Here is a 27,695-nt window from a genome sequence, read left to right as displayed (position 1 = left end):
GCTCAGGCACCTACCCTACCCTAGAAGGGCTGGGCATGGTGTCGATGTCTCTGGCTCAGGCACCTACCCTACCCTAGAAGGGCTGGGCATGGTGTCGATGTCTCTGGCTCAGGCACCTACCCTACCTTAGATGGGCTGGGCATGGTGTCGATGTCTCTGGCTCAGGCACCTACCCTACCCTAGAAGGGCTGGGCACGGTGTCGATGTCTCTGGCTCAGGCACCTACCTTACCCTAGAAGGGCTGGGCATGGTGTCGATGTCTCTGGCTCAGGCACCTTCCCTACCCAAGAAGGGCTGGGCATGGTGTCGATGTCTCTGGCTCAGGCACCTACCCTACCCTAGAAGGTCTAGGCATGGTCTCGATGTCTCTGGCTCAGGCACCTACCCTACCCTAGAAGGGCTGGGCATGGTGTCGATGTCTCTGGCTCAGGCACCTACCCTACCCTAGAAGGGCTGGGGATGGTGTCGATGTCTCTGGCTCAGGCACCTACCCTACCCTAGAAGGGCTGGGCATGGTGTCGATGTCTCTGGCTCAGGCACCTACCCTACCCTAGAAGGGCTGGGCATGGTGTCGATGTCTCTGGCTCAGGCACCTACCCTACCCTAGATGGGCTGGGCATGGTGTCGATGTCTCTGGCTCAGGCACCTACCCTAGCCTAGAAGGGCTGGCCATGGTGTCGATGTCTCTGGCTCAGGCACCTACCCTACCCTAGAAGTGCTGGGCATGGTGTCGATGTCTCTGGCTCAGGCACCTACCCTACCCTAGAAGTGCTGGGCATGGTGTCGATGTCTCTGGCTCAGGCACCTATTCTACCCTAGAAACATGAAACTTAACAGTTCGAGAAAATCACGAGTTTTCAACATTTCTCTGTTTTCTTTTCGTCAGTTTTTACAATTCTCTACAGTCATATATGATAAAATTCTCTACAGTCATATATGATAAAATTCTCTACAGTCATATATGATAAAATTCTCTACAGTCATATATGATAAAATTCTCTACAGTCATATATGATAAAATTCTCTACAGTCAAATATGATAAAATTCTCTACAGTCATATATGATAAAATTCTATACAGTCATATATGATAAAATTCTCTACAGTCATATATGATAAAATTCTCTACAGTCATATATGATAAAATTCTCTACAGTCATATATGATAAAATTCTCTACAGTCATATGTGATAAAATTCTCTGCAGTCATATATGATAAAATTCTCTACAGTCATATATGATAAAATTCTCTACAGTCATATATGATAAAATTCTCTACAGTCATATATGATAAAATTCTCTACAGTCATATATGATAAAATTCTCTACAGTCATATATGATAAAATTCTCTACAGTCATATATGATAAAATTCTCTAGAGTCGTATATGATAAAATTCTCTACAGTCATATATGATAAAATTCTCTACAGTCATATATGATAAAATTCTCTACAGTCATATATGATAAAATTCTCTACAGTCATATATGATAAAATTCTCTACAGTCATATATGATAAAATTCTCTACAGTCATATATGATAAAATTCTCTACAGTCATATATGATAAAATTCTCTACAGTCATATATGATAAAATTCTCTACAGTCATATATGATAAAATTCTCTACAGTCATATATGATAAAATTCTCTACAGTCATATATGATAAAATTCTCTACAGTCATATATGATAAAATTCTCTACAGTCATATATGATAAAATTCTCTACAGTCAAATATGATAAAATTCTCTACAGTCATATATGATAAAATTCTATACAGTCATATATGATAAAATTCTCTACAGTCATATATGATAAAATTCTCTACACTCATATATGATAAAATTCTCTACAGTCATATATGATAAAATTCTCTACAGTCATATGTGATAAAATTCTCTGCAGTCATATATGATAAAATTCTCTACAGTCATATATGATAAAATTCTCTACAGTCATATATGATAAAATTCTCTACAGTCATATATGATAAAATTCTCTACAGTCATATATGATAAAATTCTCTACAGTCATATATGATAAAATTCTCTACAGTCATATATGATAAAATTCTCTACAGTCATATATGATCAAATTCTCTACAGTCATATATGATAAAATTCTCTACAGTCATATATGATAAAATTCTCTACAGTCATATATGATAAAATTCTCTACAGTCATATATGATAAAATTCTCTACAGTCATATATGATAAAATTCTCTACAGTCATATATGATAAAATTCTCTACAGTTATATGTGATAAAATTCTCTACAGTCATATATGATAAAATTCTCTACAGTCATATATGATAAAATTCTCTACAGTCATATATGATAAAATTCTCTACAGTCATATATGATAAAATTCTCTACAGTCATATATGATAAAATTCTCTTCAGTCATATATGATAAAATTCTCTACAGTCATATATGATAAAATTCTCTACAGTCATATATGATATAATTCTCTACAGTCATATATGATAAAATTCTCTTCAGTCATATATGATAAAATTCTCTACAGTCATATATGATAAAATTCTCTACAGTTATATATGACAAAATTCTCTACAGTCATATATGATAAAATTCTCTACAGTCATATATGATAAAATTCTCTACAGTCAAATATGATAAAATTCTCTACAGTCATATATGATAAAATTCTCTACAATCATATATGATAAAATTCTCTACAGTCATATATGATAAAATTCTCTACAGTCATATATGATAAAATTCTCTGCAGTCATTTATGATAAAATTCTCTACAGTCATATATGATAAAATTCTCTACAGTCATATATGATAAAATTCTCTACAGTCATATATGATAAAATTCTCTACAGTCATATATGATAAAATTCTCTACAGTCATTATTTTTTTTTATTATCACACTGGCCGATTCCCACCAAGGCAGGGTGGCCAGAACAAGAAAAACTTTCACCATCATTCACTCCATCACTGTCTTGCCAGAAGGGTGCTTTACACTACAGTTTTTAAACTGCAACATTAACAGCCCTCCTTCAGAGTGCAGGCACTGTACTTCCCATCTCCAGGACTCAAGTCCGGCCTCCCGGTTTCCCTGAATCCCTTCATAAATGTTACCCTGCTCACACTCCAACAGCACGTCAAGTAATAAAAACCATTTGTCTCCATTCACTCCTATCAAACACGCTCACGCACGCCTGCTGGAAGTCCAAGCCCCTCGCACACAAAAACTCCTTTACCCCCTCCCTCCAACCTTTCCTAGGCCGACCCCTACCCCGCCTTCCTTCCACTACAGACTGATACACTCTTGAAGTCATTCTGTTTCGCTCCATTCTCTCTCCAAACTTCCAAACTACGAATTCTCTGCATTATATTCACACCACACATTGCCCTCAGACATGACATCTCCACTGCCTCCAGCCTTCTCCTCGCTGCAACATTCATCACCCACGCTTCACACCCATATAAGAGCGTTGGTAAAACTATACTCTCATACATTCCCCTCTTTGCCTCCAAGGACAAAGTTCTTTGTCTCCACAGACTCCTAAGTGCACCACTCACTCTTTTTCCCTCATCAATTCTATGATTCACCTCATCTTTCATAGACCCATCCGCTGACACGTCCACTCCCAAATATCTGAATACGTTCACCTCTTCCATACTCTCTCCCTCCAATATGATATCCAATCTTTCATCACCTAATCCTTTTGTTATCCTCATAACCTTACTCTTTCCTGTATTCAACTTTAATTTTCTTCTTTTGCACACCCTACCAAATTCATCCACCAATCTCTGCAACTTCTCTTCAGAATCTCCCAAGAGCACAGTGTCATTAGCAAAGAGCAGCTGTGACAACTCCAACTTTGTGTGTGATTCTTTATCTTTTAACTCCACGCCTCTTGTCAAGACCCTCGCATTTACTTCTCTTACAACCCCATCTATAAATATATTAAACAACCACGGTGACATCACACATCCTTGTCTAAGGCCTACTTTTACTGGGAAAAAATTTCCCTCTTTCCTACATAGTCTAACTTGAGCCTCACTATCCTCGTAAAAGCTTTTCACTGCTTTCAGTAACCTACCTCCTACACCATACACTTGCAACATCTGCCACATTGCCCCCCTATCCACCCTGTCATACGCCTTTTCCAAATCCATAAATGCCACAAAGACCTCTTTAGCCTTATCTAAATACTGTTCACTTATATGTTTCACTGTAAACACCTGGTCCACACACCCCCTACCTTTCCTAAAGCCTCCTTGTTCATCTGCTATCCTATTCTCCGTCTTACTCTTAATTCTTTCAATTATAACTCTACCATACACTTTACCAGGTATACTCAACAGACTTATCCCCGTATAATTTTTGCACTCTCTTTTATCCCCTTTGCCTTTATACAAAGGAACTATGCATGCTCTCTGCCAATCCCTAGGTACCTTACCCTCTTCCATACATTTATTAAATAATTGCACCAACCACTCCAAAACTATATCCCCACCTGCTTTTAACATTTCTATCTTTATCCCATCAATCCCGGCTGCCTTACCCCCTTTCATTTTACCTACTGCCTCACGAACTTCCCCCACACTCACAACTGGCTCTTCCTCACTCCTACAAGATGTTATTCCTCCTTGCCCTATACACGAAATCACAGCTTCCCTATCTTCATCAACATTTAACAATTCCTCAAAATATTCCCTCCATCTTCCCAATACCTCTAACTCTCCATTTAATAACTCTCCTCTCCTATTTTTAACTGACAAAACCATTTGTTCTCTAGGCTTTCTTAACTTGTTAATCTCACTCCAAAACTTTTTCTTATTTTCAACAAAATTTGTTGATAACATCTCACCCACTCTCTCATTTGCTCTCTTTTTACATTGCTTCACCACTCTCTTAACCTCTCTCTTTTTCTCCATATACTCTTCCCTCCTTGCATCACTTCTACTTTGTAAAAACTTCTCATATGCTAACTTTTTCTCCCTTACTACTCTCTTTACATCATCATTCCACCAATCGCTCCTCTTCCCTCCTGCACCCACTTTCCTGTAACCACAAACTTCTGCTGAACACTCTAACACTACATTTTTAAACCTACCCCATACCTCTTCGACCCCATTGCCTATGCTCTCATTAGCCCATCTATCCTCCAATAGCTGTTTATATCTTACCCTAACTGCCTCATCTTTTAGTTCATAAACCTTCACCTCTCTCTTCCCTGATGCTTCTATTCTCCTTGTATCCCATCTATCTTTTACTCTCAGTGTAGCTACAACTAGAAAGTGATCTGATATATCTGTGGCCCCTCTATAAACATGTACATCCTGAAGTCTACTCAACAGTCTTTTATCTACCAATGCATAATCCAACAAACTACTGTCATTTCGCCCTACATCATATCTTGTATACTTATTTATCCTCTTTTTCTTAAAATATGTATTACCTATAACTAAACCCCTTTCTATACAAAGTTCAATCAAAAGGCTCCCATTATCATTTACATCTGGCACCCCAAACTTACCTACCACACCCTCTCTAAAAGTTTCTCCTACTTTAGCATTCAGGTCCCCTACCACAATTACTCTCTCACTTGGTTCAAAGGCTCCTATACATTCACTTAACATCTCCCAAAATCTCTCTCTCTCCTCTGCATTCCTCTCTTCTCCAGGTGCATACACGCTTATTATGACCCACTTCTCGCATCCAACCTTTACTTTAATCCACATAATTCTTGAATTTACACATTCATATTCTCTTTTCTCCTTCCATAACTGATCATTTAACATTACTGCTACCCCTTCCTTTGCTCTAACTCTCTCAGATACTCCAGATTTAATCCCATTTATTTCCCCCCACTGAAACTCTCCTACCCCCTTCAGCTTTGTTTCGCTTAGGGCCAGGACATCCAACTTCTTTTCATTCATAACATCAGCAATCATCTGTTTCTTGTCATCCGCACTACATCCACGCACATTTAAGCATCCCAGTTTTATAAAGTTTTTCTTCTTCTCTTTTTTAGTAAGTGTCTAGAGGAGAAGGGGTTACTAGCCCATTGCTCCCGGCATTTTAGTCGCCTCATACGACACGCATGGCTTACGGAGGAAAGATTCTTTTCCACTTCCCCATGGACAATAGAAGAAATAAAGAAGAACAAGAGCTATTTAGAAAAAGGAGAAAAACCTAGATGTATGTATATATATATGCATGTGCGTGTCTGTGAAGTGTGACCAAAGTGTAAGTAGGAGTAGCAAGATATCCCTGTTATCTAGCGTGCTTATGAGACAGAAAAAGAGACCAGCAATCCTACCATCATGCAAAACAGTTACAGGTTTCTGTTTCACAGTCATCTGGCAGGACGGTAGTACTTCCCTGGGTGATTGCTGTCTACCAACCTACTACAGTCATATATGATAAAATTCTCTACAGTCATATATGATAAAATTCTCTACAGTCATATATGATAAAATTCTCTACAGTCATATATGATAAAATTCTCTAGTCATATATGATAAAATTCTCTACAGTCATATATGATAAAATTCTCTACAGTCATATATGATAAAATATTTGATTTTTAAGAACTTTGAACCTGCATTCTTCCTATATTAAAAATGACTCGAACAGATCCTGGAACAATCTGGAGAAATATTTTGCAAGTTGGGGGCGCTGACCCCCGGTAATCCAGGTAAGTTGGGACGTTGACCCCCGGTAATCTAGGTAAGTTGGGACGTTGACCCCCGGTAATTCAGATAAGTTGGGGCGTTGACCCCCAGTAATCCAGGCAAGTTGGGGCGTTGACCCTTTGTAATCCAGGTAAGTTGGAGCGTTGACCCAAGTAAGTTTGGGCGATGACCCCCAGAGAATCACACATTCACTCGGAGCAGGGCGATCTATTTCACATCCCGCATTCTCTTAACTCAATGTTATTATCACTGATTACATTACCATTCACAAGACGATTTAACCTCTCATAATTATTATACACATTAGAGGTCACTCCATTAAGATCTGAGGCCGATGAGCGAGGATTAACACACGGGTATTTCCCCTGGACACACACCATGGCCATGCACCAGTCACACCCCGTCAAACCATTATTCACTAATTTTACCACCCTTTTACGGTGGTCCCGTAAATCACGTTCCCTCACTCTTCACCAGGAACAGTTACGACACTTCCTATTATGAAATGAGGCCTATATTAATCCTTAGGCCGCCGTGAATGCCAATTTCGTGGTTCCATGCTTTCCCAGCCTCCTCACCACATTCAAAACTCTCCCGCCTCCCCCTGGCCCGAGTCGCCCCAAACCCCCGCACATCCGCGCATGCGCAAAGGGTTCTACCCTATTGTCAAACACATTTTTGACTCACATCGACACATCAAACACCTACCAGGCTCCACAGCTGCGGAAAATCAAAAATTTTCCACAGACATCCATAGAGACATACTTAAATTATTTTATGAAAACTAATCCTACACCAAATTGTACTCTACAAATTCCACTAACAATCCCAGCCTTCATGAAACCTTGAAGCCAATCAGAAGAGACTTTCTCAAGGTATCGTAAAGAAACCTAAACCAAGAATATTTTTATACCATTAACCAGAAGACACCTGCACAAGCTGCATGAACCTTCACAAATTACAATACACCAGCCCAGAAAATATGAAAACGATGAAAACGATGTATTCAAAATTAAAGATATTATTTTGATGATGGTAATAAGACAGGTAACCACTTAAAGGAACCTATTTCAAAATACCCAATAATTATATTCAACAATTATTGCAAAATTCTTGCTGGTGAAGGTGTGGACGTCTACAAACTCATCTTCTGGTTTCAACCGTGCAGAATTCCTTCGATGGACCCATTACGTACCTCTGTAATCTGTAAATACCTTTGTAACTTGTCATGATTGTGACCAGACCTACCTGGAGTTCATTACCTTTGTAAATTGTGAGTTCATTACCTTTGTAAATTGTGAGTTCATTACCTTTGTAAATTGTGAGTTCATTACCTTTGTAAATTGTGAGTTCATTACCTTTGTAAATTGTGAGTTCATTACCTTTGTAATTTGTGAGTTAATTACCTTTGTAAATTGTGAGTTCATTACCTCTGTAACTTGCTCAGCTATCAAAACTTTGGAGTCCAGTCCCTGGACCAATTATGTACCCCTGTAATCTTTTGACTACCGCCCACAGGATGGGTATAGGGTGCATAATAAACATATTAAACTAACTGGTTAACAATATTTCTCAGTACTAAGTAGTCTGTGAGAATTTCTAAAAGAATGAGCTGCACTTCTCTGCCTCTTTCTAATTTTCAGCTCGGCCCAGTGTACAAACAGCACCTAAAGCCTTGCTTAGATACAAATTCTAATATGTACATTAGCTGGGGACTTTAAATACAAGAAATATTTTCATATGTATGATGTTTTTTGTTAAGGGATACTATTAGTTGTTAATATGTATTCTTTTTACATATTAACAAACAAAGGTTTCACTGATAATTTTGCTGGAGTCATAACAACAGAAGAAACATACTGCTGTAAGTTTTTAGTTTAGTTATCCCGAGCCTCTCATGTGAGAGGAGAACGAACCTATTATGTTCTTTATAATAATGTCGATATTTACAAGTACATGTACAAGGTATACAAGTACATGTACAAGGTATGCAAGTACATGTACAAGGTATACAAGTACATGTACAAGGTATACAAGTACGTGTACAAGGTATATAAGTACATGCACAAGGTATACAATTACACGTACAAGGTATACAAGTACATGTACAAGGTATGCAAGTACATGTACAAGGTATACAAGTACATGTACAAGGTATACAAGTACTTGTACAAGGTATACAAGTACATGTACAAGGTATACAATTACACGTACAAGGTATACAAGTACATGTACAAGGTATGCAAGTACATGTACAAGGTATACAAGTACATGTACAAGGTATACAAGTACATGTACAAGGTATACAAGTACATGTACAAGGTATGCAAGTACATGTACAAGGTATACAAGTACATGTACAAGGTATACAAGTACATGTACAAGGTACACAAGTACATGTACAAGGTATGCAAGTACATGTACAAGGTATACAAGTACATGTACAAGGTATACAAGTACATGTACAAGGTATACAAGTACATGTACAAGGTATACAAGTACATGTACAAGGTATACAAGTACATGTACAAGGTATACAAGTACATGTACAAGGTATACAAGTACATGTACAAGGTATACAAGTACATGTACAAGGTATACAAGTACATGTACAAGGTATACAAGTACATGTACAAGGTATACAAGTACATGCACAAGGTATACAAGTACATGTACAAGGTATACAAGTACATGTACAAGGTATACCAGTACATGTACAAGGTATACAAGAACATGTTGGTTTAGAAAGACACGTAAGCAAACACTATAACATATTTATTAGAAAACGTTTCGGTCCTTGGACCTTGATCACTTCTAACATACAGAGGTAGAAAGACATTATATATATAGGCGGAGAGTGAGATGTGACATTCCTCAGGTCACGTGCGTCACATCTCACTCTCCGCCTATATATATAATGTCTTTCTACCTCTGTATGTTAGAAGTGATCAAGGTCCCAGGACCGAAACGTTTTCTAATAAATATGTTATAGTGTTTGCTTACGTGTCTTTCTAAACCAACTTGTCGGTATTTATTACCAAGGTTTATACCAGACAAGTACATGCACAAGGTATACAAGTACATGTACAAGGTATACAAGTACATGTACAAGGTATACAAGTACATGTACAAGGTATACAAGTACATGTACAAGGTATACAAGTACATGCACAAGGTATACAAGTACATGTACAAGGTATACAAGTACATGCACAAGGTATACAAGTACATGCACAAGGTATACAAGTACATGCACAAGGTATACAAGTACATGTACAAGGTATACAAGTACATTCACGAGGTATACAAGTACATGCACAAGGTATACAAGTACATGCACAAGGTATACAAGTACATGTACAAGGTATACAGTCCACAGCTGACATCAGTGACATACTATTATATAGAAAGTCACTTGTTATGCTGAGCATTTCCTGCAAATTATGTCAGTTTTGTCCCAGGATGCGACCCACACCAGTCGACCAACACCCAGGTACCCATTTTGAACTGATGGGTGAACAGGGACAGGGACAGCAGATGTCTTATGGAAACACGTCCCTAATGTTTTCCAGCTGTACCGGAGGAGATTCGAACCCCGGACCTGAGTGTGTGAGGTGAGTGCGCTAGTGATCCAGCTACAGGACACCTGTATATCCACCCTTTTTGAGTTTAGTGATTAATTTGACTATTATTTTTACTATCTTCTTGTTTATCAAGACATTAATAAGGCCATTATTTTGATGGCAAGTTATATAACATTGTAATTTTATGTAATTATTGTTTATATTCTTTGATATGGACATTAATTTTCTCACTTTTATAAGAAGGTTTGAGCTTGCTACCACCTGCAGCTCACAAGACTGCCATCCCCACGAGCCTCTTTGGGGCGGGGCAGATGGCAGACCAGAGGCCTAGCTTCTTCCTACGAGCCCCGTGAGGGCGGGGACTGTGGCTAGGCCTGGGGACACTTGGTCCCAAAGATGAGGAGGTACTTGTGCCTCCTCCCATGGGAGACTTAGGTCTCAGACACTCCCTAAAGAGGGAGCTAAGGCCGGGCCACCACTTGGAAAAGGCCCGGGCCGGGAGAATACCAGCGAATCTTAATAATAATAATAATATCTTTAGAAAATATTGCTCATTTAATTGAAATGCACTAAGTAAGAAACAATGTTCTTGTTCTGCACACACAAGCGTCTTTCTGTACTGTAATAGGTTCTCCAGACTTGTCCTGGACCGGGTCTTCTCCAGATGGCGACCCGGCAGAGTCTATCTCCCCATCTAACCAGTTAGCCCTTAAGTTCCTTTCACTAAAAAGTTATTCTAGTTTTCTTTTAATCTCCAAGCTCAGAGTTCTCTGTATAATATTCGCACCACATATTGACCTCATACACAACATCACTAAACTTTTACACAAACATGACGTAACACAGCTCTAAATGAGCGCAGCACTTGTTAGTTTAGTCTGGAGCATCCACGCCACTTTTGTTGATGTTCCGTATCTGAAGTCCCCACAATATCTCTTGTGGGTCACACTTGTAACTCTTGCCTTACCTAATGTGTTATAATCCTTTATATGAACAATTCCGTTACTTCCCCTTTTAAAAACACAAGTGTAACACATACTTCCACCAAGGAAGTGATCCACAGCACATATATACACGGATATTTAAACTAAAACAACATTTATATATTTTTAATTGATAATGAAAACTGAGAGACAGTATAAAAGGTAAACAAAAAATCTAGCGAAAGACGTCTAAATTCCATACAATGCGAACACCAGTAAAGTGCACAGAGGAAAACGTTGCTGTGAAATCTTTCGGTTTGTCCAGCAGGAAGATACACTAGGAGGACCTAGTATGAGTGAAACACCTGGTGGACCGAAATGTTTTGTCCGTCAGCAAACAGGGAAGTATCGACTAACGGAGGTCTTTGTCAGGGATCACCCAGTAAGTGATTAAGCAACCTGTAATGAATGTCGGTGATTATCTTCTGTGAATTACTTAACTGATGAACTGAGGACTATAAATGATGCTTGTCTTCATATCTGGTATAGTGATGACTTAAAATTATTATATGTGTCTCTACTTTACATCATGGAGGAGAGAACTTGGGAATGTTCCGTTCAGTAACTCAGTAGGACGAGGTTGTCAGGTATTGTTTAGTGAGTGGGAGGGGTTAATGGTGCAAGCTACTCTAGGGGTTAATGGCGCAAGTTTCCCAATGGGGTAATGATATAAGTTTCCCTAATTGGTAATGGTATAAGTTTACCCCTGTGGAGTAATAGCACTAGCACTCCTAGAATGTGGTGATGCAGACTTTCCTAGGGAATGGGGGCTATTACAACCCAGGGACAATAAGGCCTGCTATCCTGGGTGTAAAGCGAAGCAAGGAGCAGAATAAACACAGCTGAATAACTTTGACTTTGTAATATATTTCCTTCCCCAAGAGCAATGTGGATATTTAAAGATATGTAAATATCCACAGCCTGGAGACAGAATGAACAACCGTGCTCAACCAGCTTTAGTATGGAAATGACAAGGGCAGACAGGCGGGTGGTGCCCACAACACCTCTGCGATTGCCAAGACCATCTTCGCATTAGCTGAACCCCAGGTTCAGCTAACGCGAAGGGACGGGGCCCCATCGTCCATCCCTAGTACTGGTTCGCTGGTTGGGGAGAGAGCCTTTCAATGAGGGTGGGTACTTGCGCTGCCGAGAAAAGGTTACGCGCTCTTTGTATGCCACAGGGGCTGAGCGTTTCCCATGCTTGTGGTAACCCAGGACACAACAAAGATGTTGGGGCGTGGCTTTGCAGTCAGTGCTTAGCGTCGAACAGGCGGGAAGTGAAGATAGTCCAACACGATCTGAAGACAAAGACACTATATAAGTTTCCTGAATACTCATAGTTAAAAATTCTATCTACTACATTAGAATCATTTCATTACTGAAATGAGACCTATAACTACAAAAAGAACATTTTAATACCGAAAGAGGGATTAAATTATGTTTTGAATGCATTTACACCAAATAGTGGAACTCGAAGAGTAGCAATCTTCATTTCCTGAGTTCTGGGTATTTTATATGAATGTAGGCAGTTAGTTAAGTGAAATAGCTGAGAACAGCTCACAGGGTATATACTGTCTATGTCTAGACAAAATATACCTAAATGGGATCATATTTGAAAATATCTCACTCCACAATGTCTACGTGTTCCATTAGGGTCTAGTGCTCACCAGGGAATATACTAATGCTAATCATAATAATAATAATAATAATAATAATAATAATAATAATAATAATAATAATAATAATAATAAAAATAATGCTAATAATAATAATAATAATAATAATAATAATAATAATAATAATAATAATAATAATAATAATAATAATAATAATAATTACACTGCTGCATATAACAAGAAATACACAGAAATTTAAAGATGGAAAATCTGCATATATGTAAAGTCAGTTGTAGAGTAGAGTGTGTACCACCGTCATATTATCCGAACTTAGTCAAACTTGCAATAAATTAATATAAACATTTAGAGTTTGAAGTTATGATGGTCCCAGAATTGACGGGGATATCATACGAGGAAATGTTAACAATGCTGACTCTGACGTCACTGAAGGAGTGACGCTTCAGAGGAGATATGATCACAATACTGAAAGTACTCATAGGTATGGACAGGAGAAAAAAATAGGACATTTTGAAGAAGGGGTCATGGATAGAAGCTGGACATCCTGAAGTGCTAAATTAAATTGAAGTTTTTAAGTGTTATGGTTTAGAAAAAGGAATCGAGTTAGGAATGTAAAGAAGACAAACTCTAAAGAATCAGTAAATGCAATTCAGTATCGAATGTGAGGTAAGTAGAGCAGAACCGCTCATATCAGGAGCTACAGATCGAAACAAGAAATTTATGTGAGGTAAGTAGAGCCAAGTGTTTACTCACCGCTGTCATCAGCAGTGGTAGTGTGGATGACAGTCGCCCACACCATGAAGATACACAACACCACCGTCATGTGTGACCTAAACATGTTCATTATATTAGTAATTCAACTGCAAATTGGATTATGCTGAGGATAATTTGTAAACAATATATATATATATATATATATATATATATATATATATATATATATATATATATATATATATATATATATATATATATATATATATATATATATATATATATATATATATATATATATATATATATATATATATACATACATTTATGCAGGATTGAAAGGCCAATAATAAAAACGACTTTTACTGAGGAACAATGTCATATAATGTGGGTTCTAGAGTTAGGAACTCAGAAGAAAGCTGTGACTAATACTTTACAGAAGCTGATGTACAATTATGACCTCGCTCATAAGAGTTTTATGAAAAATTCTGTTGACTTTGTCGTCAATTGTCATTTACAAATTAAACTGCCCATTAGAAATTAAAATAAAATTAATGCACTTATGTTTGACTCAATAATTCTCATTTTTTAGTAAACATTGTACATATAAATACTGTAAATTAAACACTAGCGTGGAATTACAAAAAGCAATGAACCTGGGATTATCAGGTCCAGTGATCGACACCATGCCTAACCCTTCTGGGGTAGGGTAGGTGCCTGAGCCCGAGCTTACAGCTCAAAACACTGTCATTCCCATTAGCTCCCCTGGGGCGGGGATGGCAGACCAGAGGGGACAGTTGGTCCCAAAGATGAGGAGGTACTTATACCTCCTCCCATGGGAGACTTAGGTCTCAGACACTCCCTAAAGAGGGAGCCAAGGCTGGGCCACCACTTGGAAAAGGCCCGGGCCGGGAAAGTTACCGGCGAATCTTTAATAATAATAATAATCAGGTCCAAACTGACTCTTTCCCACAGCCACAGCGACCTTCTTAGTAAAATATTCTCATCTCTCTCAAAACCATATAGTCCAATAACTTGATTTAAGACGCAATAAACGACTGTAAATGAATAAACTTAAGATAGATGAGGGATTGAATCATGATCCCTGGATTAACAGGTCCAGAGCTAACCTGGAGCAGTGGATGTGTTCTCCCTGGATTAACAGGTCCAGAGCTAACCTGGAGCAGTGGATGTGTTCTCCCTGGATTAACAGGTCCAGAGCTAACCTGGAGCAGTGGATGTGTTCTCCCTGGATTAACAGGTCCAGAGCTAACCTGGAGCAGTGGATGTGTTCTCCCTGGATTAACAGGTCCAGAGCTAACCTGGAGCAGTGGATGTGTTCTCCCTGGATTAACAGGTCCAGAGCTAACCTGGAGCAGTGGATGTGTTCTCCCAGGTCCAGAGCTAACCTGGAGCAGTGGATGTGTTCTCCCTGGATTAACAGGTCCAGAGCTAACCTGGAGCAGTGGATGTGTTCTCCCTGGATTAACAGGTCCAGAGCTAACCAGCAGTGGATGTGTTCTATTAACAGGTCCAGAGCTAACCTGGAGCAGTGGATGTGTTCTCCCTGGATTAACAGGTCCAGAGCTAACCTGGAGCAGTGGATGTGTTCTCCCTGGATTAACAGGTCCAGAGCTAACCTGGAGCAGTGGATGTGTTCTCCCTGGATTAACAGGTCCAGAGCTAACCTGGAGCAGTGGATGTGTTCTCCCTGGATTAACAGGTCCAGAGCTAACCTGGAGCAGTGGATGTGTTCTCCCTGGATTAACAGGTCCAGAGCTAACCTGGAGCAGTGGATGTGTTCTCCCTGGATTAACAGGTCCAGAGCTAACCTGGAGCAGTGGATGTGTTCTCCCTGGATTAACAGGTCCAGAGCTAACCTGGAGCAGTGGATGTGTTCTCCCTGGATTAACAGGTCCAGAGCTAACCTGGAGCAGTGGATGTGTTCTCCCTGGATTAACAGGTCCAGAGCTAACCTGGAGCAGTGGATGTGTTCTTATCTAATGTTTCATCTGACAGTTAATTACAAAGTTGTTATTAGCATGTTTAGTCCAGTCATTGTTTTCACTTAGACTGTCTAACGTGTTTGAATTTTTGTTTTAGCTCATTACAAACTCTTCTAAGTTTGTTGTTTTTAATGAGCTGAAAAACAAACTAAAAGGCAAGTAGACAATCTTATTGAAAGCAATGTAATTGAAAACAGTGATTGTATTAAAGATGTTAAAAACAACGTTGTAATTAACATGTCAGATAAGACATTGGATCAGAACATAACCGCTGCTCCAGGTTATCGCTGGATCTGATAATCACAACATCAAGATTTAATCTCCCCGTCCATCTTTAGGTTTATTCATTTCCAGTCGTTTATTAACATTAACACTCTACCTCAGGAGTGTAAGAGTCTTACACTCAGACATACTGACAGAAATACACTCTCATATAACACACTCACACATAGGAGAATACACAGACACAAACACAAATGCACAAACACTATTGACAAGTGCCTTTAACATCCAGTAACAAGCTCAACAGACCAAGTGATGTTTAATGACATTATTGTAACTAAGAAATTAAGTAATTTAACTTTCCTTTGTTATTTTATATCCATTGTGCAATAAGCATTCCCTTATATATATTAAACATATTCATTATAATTTTGCAAATAAAAAACATAGGAAAACAATCGGTATCAGCCAAAATTTGGGTATCGTCTCACCGCCGCATCCATAACAGAGAAAGAGAGGAAGAAAATTCACTGCTCTACAGTACAATCCTCTCTGATTTACAAACTTTCACATCAGTTCGATACCTGATTTGTTAGTCAACCTTACCTGTTCATGGTGATGATTAGTTTTCAAGCTGGAGAAGTGTGTAGGTGTATGGTTGACGACTCTTGCGTTACTGTTCACTCTGTTGGTACACCAGTATATATACACTCGCAGCGTCACTCTTACCATAAATCTCCACTTGGCAGTTTCCTACCACGCCATGTTTACATGGCTGAATTAATTTTGTTTGCTTAACAATATTTTATTACATGTAAACTACATTTTGTGAACTGCAAAAATAAAGTTTGTTTGTTTGTTTGATTAGAAGCCGAGGTTGTGATTGTGTGGGAAGGAAGGAGATATCAGAGTGTGGGAAGGAAGGAGGTGTTATCACAGTCAGGTGAAGACCAGCTAGAATCTTGGTGCTGTTGTTCTGATCAACATAATGTATTTCTGAATGACTCAAACATGTTTTCTCTTATCAATATTATCACTTAAAACACAGTAATTCATCTTCCTTCTTACAATTGATTGACTGAATACTTTAAAACAACAACAGCTGTTAGTTTTACTACTACTATTGCTGTTACCATGCCATGACAAACATGGCAACGGGGATGACGCTTAATTAATAGAGAAGTCGATGCTTTTGAGGGTGGGGGACGGTGTGGGTGGGATTTTCGGGCAGGGTGAAAGTTAGCCCCTGGTAAGTCGACTTAAGGTGTGTGGGGCTGTTCACATGGGAAATCTCCTGGAGGCGTGAGAGGTGAATTCGAAAGAAGCTGTGGATAGGGTTTTGGGTTGATTGACGGGATTGCCTACTGGGGGGTTGACGATACACCAGCGGGCGATTGTGGTGAATGTCGTATTGTACGGTAAGCTGTGGCATGTGGTGAGTATATATCCTTTGGAAACATGTGGTGAGAAGCGGTTGTTAAAGCACGTATTCCGATACATTTGTGGTTCGGGGTTTGACTGGTTGTCGAGAGATGTTGTGTGTCTTCCGATATGCCAAGGAGGGCTGGGGTTAATTGAGCTGCATTACAGGTTGTCGGGTATGTACGTTAAACACAGTTATTTGAGGGAGGGTAGGGTAGCAGGTACAGGTTTGGCATGGGTGAGAAGGGATTTGGGATGTTGGGTGTGGGGTAGGGATGTGCAAGTGTGTGAGGGAATGTTGAGGCTATTGTGTTTTGCTAGGGAACCACGTGGGGTCAAGATAGGTAAACTGGCTCGGGTGGGTGGTGGGGAGGTGGTTGCTAGGGTTGTGGGTATGTATCCTATGTATGGATGGAATGATATATGGGGGCTCCTGAAGGGGTTGCAATTGAAGGTTGTGGTGCGGGAGGTAATGTTTAAATTTCTCCATAATATATTGCCGTCGGGGAAGGTGCTAGGTGTGCAGGAGGGAAAGGAGTGTTGTGTGTGGGGGGATATTGACACCGGGTATCATGCGGTATATTTTTATGCAAGGTTGGAACTAGTAAGAGAGTGGTTTAGCAGGGTTTTACATATGGTGGGTGGGGGTGGAATTAGTGTTTTACTGGCATTAAGCTTAGATGTGGGGGGATGGGAGTGCCAGTGCAGAATGCGATGGGCTGTCTGGATGCCGACTTCGTGTATACTTCGTGGGTATTACGTAGAGCACTGATGAGGGAGCGCATTAAGGCCCTGGCAGCGATATTTTATGGAACACAAAGGAGGAATAAGGAAATCATCGGGTACAGTTGCTATTTGAATTTTTCGGAGAGATATCGTAGCATTAGAGTCGAGGACTTATGGGCATTATGGTTTTAAGGGGATATAACGAAGCTGGCTTCTTGAGGATTGTGTGGGCGTGAATGGTGCCTTTGGTGGACAAAGATGTGATGCGAGGTGTGTGGGGTCAGTGAGTGTATTGGTGACCGAGAACTTTTCATGTCATGTGTTATGTAAGGTTGTGAGTGACCCAGGTTGTGGGTGTGACCCAGGTTGTGGGTGTGACCCAGGTTGTGGGTGTGACCCAGGTTGTGGGTGTGACCCAGGTTGTGGGTGTGACCCAGGTTGTGGGTAAGTGTATGATTCTTTTTACTATAATGTGGGGATGTGCTAAACCTGGTGGTCTGTGCAGCACAGAGGGGGAGGTGAGGCATCAAGACTACATTCAGAACATGGGTATGAGTACAGTGGAGCTTTATCTTTCAACATATATGCTTTCTTGTACTTTATGTGAGAGTGAACCTCTTGTGTGAAATATGATTGTGCAGGTTCATATTGTGCCTAATGTATTGTCTTTGGCAATTGTACTTCCTCTGTTTTGCAGAGATGTGGTTATGTATGAAGCGTGTTTAAGAATGTTTCTATATTCAAATATGTTAACTAATGTTATAGTTTTGGTTGTGATGGTTGCTGATGGTAGATACAGCTGTTGGGAATAGGGGTGGGGTTTGCAGTGTCTGATGTATTCTCATAGTAATGATTTGTACAGGGATGTTGCATCCAGGTTGTTATAATGTTTCATTTCTAGGCTCCCATAAGCTTCTGTTTTAGTCTGCGTCTCTCTGAAACACATGTTAAATATGTTTCGTTGTGTTACGATTTAAGTTATGTGTTTAGTTTTCATTTACATATTGTTATTATATGTTAGAACCTCTATATTGTGATGTAACATTATGTGTTAGAACCTCTATATTGTGATCCAACATTATGTGTTAGAACCTTTATATTGTGATGTAACATTATGTGTTAGAACCTCTATATTGTGATGTAACATTATGTGTTAGAACCTCTAAATTGTGATGTAACATTATGTGTTAGAACCTCTAAATTGTGATGTAACATTATGTGTTAGAACCTCTATATTGTGATGTAACATTATGTGTTAGAACCTCTAAATTGTGATATAACATTATGTGTTAGAACCTCTAAATTGTGATGTAACATTATGTGTTAGAACCTCTATATTGTGATGTAACATTATGTGTTAGAACCTCTATATTGTTTACCTGGAGTTTACCTGGAGAGAGTATCGGGGGTCAACGCCCCCGCGGCCCGGTCTGTGACCAGGCCTCCTGGTGGATCAGCGCCTGATCAACCAGGCTGTTGCTGCTGGCTGCACGCAAACCAACATACGAGCCACAGCCCGGCTGATCAGGAACTGACTTTAGGTGCTTGTCCAGTGCCAGCTTGAAGACTGCCAGGGGTCTGTTGGTAATCCCCCTTATGTGTGCTGGGAGGCAGTTGAACAGTCTCGGGCCCCTGACACTTATTGTATGGTCTCTTAACGTGCTAGTGACACCCCTGCTTTTCATTGGGGGGATGGAGCATCGTCTGCCAAGTCTTCTGCCTTCGTAGTGAGTGATTTTCGTGTGCAAGTTCGGTACTAGTCCCTCTAGGATTTTCCAGGTCTATATAATCATGTATCTCTCCCTCCTGCGTTCCAGGGAATACAGGTTTAGAAACCTCAAGCGCTCCCAGTAATTGAGGTGTTTTATCTCCGTTATGCGAGCCGTGAAAGTTCTCTGTACATTTTCTAGGTCGGCAATTTCACCTGCCTTGAAAGGTGCTGTTAGAGTGCAGCAATATTCCAGCCTAGATAGAACAAGTGACCTGAAGAGTGTCATCATGGGCTTGGCCTCCCTAGTTTTGAAGGTTCTCATTATCCATCTTGTCATTTTTCTAGCAGATGCGATTGATACAATGTTATGGTCCTTGAAGGTGAGATCCTCCGACATAATCACTCCCAGGTCTTTGACGTTGGTGTTTCGCTCTATTTTGTGGCCAGAATTTGTTTTGTACTCTGATGAAGATTTAATTTCCTCATGTTTACCATATCTGAGTAATTGAAATTTCTCATCGTTGAACTTCATATTGTTTTCTGCAGCCCATTGAAAGATTTGGTTGATGTCCGCCTGGAGCCTTGCAGTGTCTGCAATGGAAGACACTGTCATGCAGATTCGGGTGTCATCTGCAAAGGAAGACACGGTGCTGTGGCTGACATCCTTGTCTATGTCGGATATGAGGATGAGGAACAAGATGGGAGCTAGTACTGTGCCTTGTGGAACAGAGGTTTTCACCGTAGCTGCCTCGGACTTTACTCTGTTGACGACTACTCTCTGTGTTCTGTTAGTGAGGAAATTATAGATCCATCGACCGACTTTTCCTGTTATTCCTTTAGCACGCATTTTGTGCGCTATTACGCCATGGTCACACTTGTCGAAGGCTTTTGCAAAGTCTGTATATATTACATCTGCATTCTTTTTGTCTTCTAGTGCATTTAGGACCTTGTCGTAGTGATCCAATAGTTGAGACAGACAGGAGCGACCTGTTCTAAACCCATGTTGCCATGGGTTGTGTAACTGATGGGTTTCTAGATGGGTGGTGATCTTGCTTCTTAGGACCCTTTCAAAGATTTTTATGATATGGGATGTTAGTGCTATCGGTCTGTAGTTCTTTGCTGTTGCTTTACTGCCCCCTTTGTGGAGTGGGGCTATGTCTGTTGTTTTTAGTAACTGAGGGACGACCCCCGTGTCCATGCTCCCTCTCCATAGGATGGAAAAGGCTCGTGATAGGGGCTTCTTGCAGTTCTTGATGAACACAGAGTTCCATGAGTCTGGCCCTGGGGCAGAGTGCATGGGCATGTCATTTATCGCCTGTTCGAAGTCATTTGGCGTCAGGATAACATCGGATAGGCTTGTGTTAATCAAATTTTGTGGCTCTCTCATAAAAAAATCATTTTGATCTTCGACTCTCAGTCTGGTTAGCGACTTGCTAAAAACTGAGTCATATTGGGACTTGAGTAGCTCACTCATTTCCTTGCTGTCATCTGTGTAGGACCCATCTTGTTTAAGTAGGGACCCAATACTGGACGTTGTTCTCGATTTTGATTTGGCATAGGAGAAGAAATACTTTGGGTTTCTTTCGATTTCATTTATGGCTTTTAGTTCTTCCCGCGATTCCTGACTCCTAAAGGATTCTTTTAGCTTAAGTTCGATGCTTGCTATTTCTCTGACCAGTGTCTCCCTACGCATTTCAGATATATTGACCTCTTTTAGCCGCTCTGTTATTCTTTTCCGTCGCCTGTAAAGGGAGCGCCTGTCTCTTTCTATTTTACATCTACTCCTCCTTTTTCTTAGAGGAATAAGCCTTGTGCATACATCGAGTGCCACCGAGTTAATCTGTTCTAGGCATAAGTTGGGGTCTGTGTTGCTTAGTATATCTTCCCAGCTTATATCGGTTAGGACTTGGTTTACTTGGTCCCACTTTATGTTTTTGTTATTGAAGTTAAATTTGCTGAATGCTCCCTCGTGACTAGTCTCATTTTGTCGGTCTGGGGCTCCACGCATACATGTCTGAACCTCAATTATGTTGTGATCTGAGTATATTGTTTTTGATATGGTGACATTTCTTATCAGATCATCATTGTTAGTGAAGATGAGGTCTAGTGTATTCTCCAGTCTAGTAGGCTCTATTATTTGCTGGTTTAAATTGAATTTTGTGCAGAGATTTAAAAGCTCGTGTGAGTGTGAGTTTTCATCAGAGCTGCCTCCTGGTGTTATTACTGCAACAATATTATTTGCTATATTTCTCCATTTTAGGTGCCTTAAGTTGAAATCCCCCAGGAGCAAGATGTTGGGTGCAGGAGCTGGAAGATTTTCCAGAGAGTGGTCAATTTTTAACAGCTGTTCCTGGAATTGCTGGGATGTTGCATCCGGAGGCTTGTAGACTACCACAATGACTAGGTTTTGGTTCTCGACCTTTACTGCTAAAACTTCCACTACATCATTTGAGGCATTTAGCAGTTCTGTGCAAACAAGTGACTCTGCAATGTACAGGCCAATCCTCCCCCCCCTTTTGCCTGTTCACTCTGTCACATCTGTATAGGTTGTAACCTGGGATCCATATTTCGTTGTCCAAGTGATCCTTTATGTGGGTCTCAGTGAAAGCCGCGAACATTGCCTTTGCCTCTGCAAGCAGTCCACGGATGAAAGGTATTTTGTTGTTTGTTGCTGGCTTTAGACCCTGTATATTTGCAAAGAAGAATGTTATCGGACTGGTGGTATTGTTGGTACTGGGGGGGGGGTATTGTTGGTACTGTAACATGTGTTAGAACCTCTATATTGTGATGTAACATTATGTGTTAGAACCTCTATATTGTGATGTAACATTATGTGTTAGAACCTCTATATTGTGATGTAACATTATGTGTTAGAACCTTTATATTGTGATGTAACATTATGAGTTAGAACCTCTATATTGTGATGTAACATTATGTGTTAGAACCTCTATATTGTGATGTAACATTATGTGTTAGAACCTCTATATTGTGATGTAACATTATGTGTTAGCACCTCTATATTGTGAAGCAACATTATGAGTTAGAACCTCTATATTGTGATGTAACATTATGTGTTAGAACCTCTATATTGTGATGTAACATTATGTGTTAGAACCTCTATATTGTGAAGTAACATTATGTGTTAGAACCTCTATATTGTGATGTAACATTATGTGTTAGAACCTCTATATTGTGATGTAGCATTATGTGTTAGAACCTCTATATTGTGAAGTAACATTATGTGTTAGAACCTCTATATTGTGATGTAACATTATGTGTTAGAACCTCTATATTGTGAAGTAACATTATGTGTTAGAACCTCTATATTGTGAAGTAACATTATGTGTTAGAACCTCTATATTGTGATGTAACATTATGTGTTAGAACCTCTATATTGTGATGTAACATTATGTGTTAGAACCTCTATATTGTGAAGTAACATTATGTGTTAGAACCTCTATATTGTGAAGTAACATTATGTGTTAGAACCTCTATATTGTGAAGTAACATTATGTGTTAGAACCTCTATATTGTGAAGTAACATTATGTGTTAGAACCTCTATATTGTGACGTAACATTATGTGTTAGAACCTCTATATTGTGATGTAACATTATGTGTTAGAACCTCTATATTGTGATGTAACATTATGTGTTAGAACCTCTATATTGTGAAGTAACATTATGTATTGGTTTTCTTGGATGTTTAGTAATGTGGTTTTTTTCTCATGTATAGAGAGGAGTACTGTGTATATGTTATACACATGTTGACACGGTTTTATTTTGGTAGTATTGTACTACATGGTTTGTGTATATTCAGTTTTTATATAAAATATATATATATAAAAAAAACTACTGTTGCTCCTCCTCCCCCTCCTTCTCCTGCCACCACCGCTGCCATCGCCGCTGCCACCGCAGCTGCCACCGCCGCTGCCACCGCCGCTGCCAACGCCGCTGCCACCGCAGCTGCCACCGCAGCTGCCACCGCCGCTGCCACCGCCGCTGCCACCGCCACTGCCACCGCCGCTGCCACCGCCGCTGCCACTATAACTAATAATAATAATAATTTTAATAAAAATAATAATAGTAATAATAAATATAATAATAACAATAATAATAATAGAAGAGTAAATTTTTTTATAGACAAAATTGTGAATGTAACATAAAGAAGTGAGATATAAGTAATGTTAAGTTACTTATGATCAAACTGACTTATAATTGTGAATGTAACATAAAGAAGTGAGATATAAGTAATGTCAAGTTACTTATAATCAAACTGACTTATAATTGTGAATGTAACATAAAGAAGTGAGATATAAGTAATGTCAAGTTACTTATGATCAACCTGACTTATAATTGTGAATGTAACATAAAGAAGTGAGATATAAGTAATGTTAAGTTACTTATGATCAAACTGACTTATAATTGTGAATGTAACATAAAGAAGTGAGATATAAGTAATGTCAAGTTACTTATGATCAACCTGACTTATAATTGTGAATGTAACATAAAGAAGTGAGACATAAGTAGTGTCAAGTTACTTATGATCAAACTGACTTATAATTGTGAATGTAACATAAAGAAGTGAGATATAAGTAATGTCAAGTTACTTATGATCAAACTGACTTATAATTGTGAATGTAACATAAAGAAGTGAGATATAAGTAATGTCAAGTTACTTATGATCAAACTGACTTATAATTGTGAATGTAACATAAAGAAGTGAGATATAAGTAATGTCAAGTTACTTATGATCAAACTGACTTATAATTGATTTTATCTTACAGTCTCATGTTGCGTTGCTCAAGACCTAGTTTTTATTTTTTTTAATTTTATTAAAAACTGCATATACATATAGATACATGGACAGGTATACACCAGGTCATGAAGAAAGTGCACCGTGCATAACAACACAAAAACTAACCTAACAAGCAACACTCAGGCAAATATATGGGTAACTAGTACCATGGTTTGTATCATACCATAGTATATACACCATGCATCCTACACACACTAACCTCCCCTGGTTTGTATCATACCATAGTATATACACCATGCATCCTACACACACTAACCTCCCCTGGTTTGTATCACACCATAGTATATACACCATGCATCCTACACACACTAACCTCCCCTGGTTTGTATCATACCATAGTATATACACCATGCATCCTACACACACTAACCTCCCCTGGTTTGTATCATACCATAGTATATACACCATGCATCCTACACACACTAACCTCCCCTGGTTTGTATTATACCATAGTATATACACCATGCATCCTACACACACTAACCTCCCCTGGTTTGTATTATACCATAGTATATACACCATGCATCCTACACACACTAACCTCCCCTGGTTTGTATCATACCATAGTATATACACCATGCATCCTACACACACTAACCTCCCCTGGTTTGTATCATACCATAGTATATACACCATGCATCCTACACACACTAACCTCCCCTGGTTTGTATTATACCATAGTATATACACCATGCATCCTACACACACTAACCTCCCCTGGTTTGTATCATACCATAGTATATACACCATGCATCCTACACACACTAACCTCCCCTGGTTTGTATCATACCATAGTATATACACCATGCATCCTACACACACTAACCTCCCCTGGTTTGTATCATACCATAGTATATACACCATGCATCCTACACACACTAACCTCCCCTGGTTTGTATCATACCATAGTATATACACCATGCATCCTACACACACTAACCTCTCCTGGTTTGTATCATACCATAGTATATACACCATGCATCCTACACACACTAACCTCCCCTGGTTTGTATCATACCATAGTATATACACTATGCATCCTATACACACTAACCTCCCCTGGTTTGTATTATACCATAGTATATACACTATGCATCCTACACACACTAACCTCCCCTGGTTTGTATTATACCATAGTATATACACCATGCATCCTACACACACTAACCTCCCCTGGTTTGTATCATACCATAGTATATACACCATGCATCCTACACACACTAACCTCCCCTGGTTTGTATCATACCATAGTATATACACTATGCATCCTACACACACTAACCTCCCCTGGTTTGTATTATACCATAGTATATACACTATGCATCCTACACACACTAACCTCCCCTGGTTTGTATTATACCATAGTATATACACCATGCATCCTACACACACTAACCTCCCCTGGTTTGTATTATACCATAGTATATACACTATGCATCCTACACACACTAACCTCCCCTGGTTTGTATCATACCATAGTATATACACCATGCATCCTACACACACTAACCTCCCCTGGTTTGTATCATACCATAGTATATACACCATGCATCCTACACACACTAACCTCCCCTCAGGGAAGGTATGCCAACTCCCAAGTATATTTTACTTAAGTACACACACAATAATTAACCATAGTCATGCACGTGTTCACCGAACATCTGCATTACTAAGGTGAACAACCACTAACACTGACATTATATGTACACATTATACACAGCTCACAGTAACAGTGAGCTTTTACAAAAAAAAATGAAAATATGGAATTTCATGAACTTAGTGACAACAGAGGCCACTCAAAGCACAATATATCCATGCTATGTTGAACAATCAAACAAAACCATGCTGTGAAATGTGACCAAATATATACTGGTACTAGATGCTGCTCCACAAGACGGGCATCCAAAGTGCAAACGATAGGAATTGTTTACACTGAAATTCCATGCGTTTAACAACAGTAAATATTTGTCCAGTTCACACATAATGATAAAGTTATCTCAATACTTAAGATTACAGTGATCCCTGTAAAACATTAAGCTGAACCAAAAGGAATTATTACACTGGACATAATGGACAAGTCCCTTATTCAGAGAATTATTATTATATACACACACACACACCAACCATACCAACTCCTCAACAATACCTCGTGGGCATCCATCTGTCCCACACCATTGAACATACAATGAACACTAATCAATTATATAAAATAGCAATACACAAACATATAACATGGGGCACGGTGTTTGAAACACCAAATTTCACACATCAAACTACACAACAGTTATCATGTGGGAGTTCGACACGTGGATTAGGTAAGAAATACTCACGTAGGTTGTTATTACGTATAATTACAGATATGTGGAGAGAGACCGCAGCCGTTACCTTGCCTCCTTGCTCACACTCGTAACACTGACTGACCGGCCGCCCACAGTACCCAGTAGAGGGTCTTCGAATAATGCCAGTTCAGCGCAATATGAATAGACAGTGACTCAGGCAGAGACGGTTGGTCGTTGAGTCAACGGTACACTGGTTACTACTACTGAGACTGGTTACTGGTAACTGGTTACTACTACTGAGAGCTCGGCGACGCTAACGTATGTCGTCCCGATATACAACTAATACAAACTAGGGATGGCAGGTACACGGCTTGGGCTGAATCTATACAATGTCAAAGTACACAACAATTAAACATTATATATACATAAGTAGAACATTGGAATGAAAGCTTACGTAACTGAAACTGTAATGCAATACAAGGTATACTATAGTACAACTTAAAACTCAACAAATGAACAACGAACTCAACGTTGAGATTACCAGTGATAAAAAAAAAATTTTGATCGATCGATCTGTATTCGTGTGATCTACGGATTCTGAGGAAGGAATATATACAAAGAAAGAGTGTTTAACAGAAAGGCAGATTCGGTGCACGCAAATCTAGACTGTTAACTCTCAGAATGCAGAGAGAACATGAACACAAAAAAAAAAATTCGTTGAATACTGATAAGTTGATACTGTAATTATTCATCTATACAGGTTATTTACATTTAACCCCAACTCTGCTAGGGTGTAATTGACATATGCAGAATGGGTATCATCTCTGGGAGGATCAAACTCTGTAGCATTGGCTAACTCATGCTGTATTTGAGGCAAATCTGAATTGGAAGTTACAAATGATACTTGAGGATT

At 39.3% G+C, this 27,695-nt stretch overlaps 1 protein-coding gene across 1 annotated transcript; it reads right to left on the bottom strand.

Annotated features, from left to right (window-relative positions):
- Positions 1–12,099: 12,099 nt before the first annotated feature.
- Positions 12,100–16,563, bottom strand: LOC128697272 (uncharacterized). The gene is made up of 3 exons (XM_053788903.2): positions 16,435–16,563; positions 13,640–13,716; positions 12,100–12,550 (listed from the first exon to the last, which is right to left on the bottom strand). The coding sequence occupies exons 1-3, from the start codon at positions 16,440–16,442 to the stop codon at positions 12,306–12,308; spliced, it is 330 nt and encodes a 109-aa protein (XP_053644878.2). The 5' UTR covers positions 16,443–16,563; the 3' UTR covers positions 12,100–12,305.
- Between the last annotated feature and the right edge of the window lie 11,132 nt (positions 16,564–27,695).

Source organism: Cherax quadricarinatus, unplaced genomic scaffold (genome assembly GCF_038502225.1).
Source record: "Cherax quadricarinatus isolate ZL_2023a unplaced genomic scaffold, ASM3850222v1 Contig492, whole genome shotgun sequence".
NCBI lineage: Eukaryota > Metazoa > Arthropoda > Malacostraca > Decapoda > Parastacidae > Cherax > Cherax quadricarinatus.
Note: the sequence above shows the minus strand (reverse complement) of the source record. Positions and strands in the feature narration are given on the sequence as shown.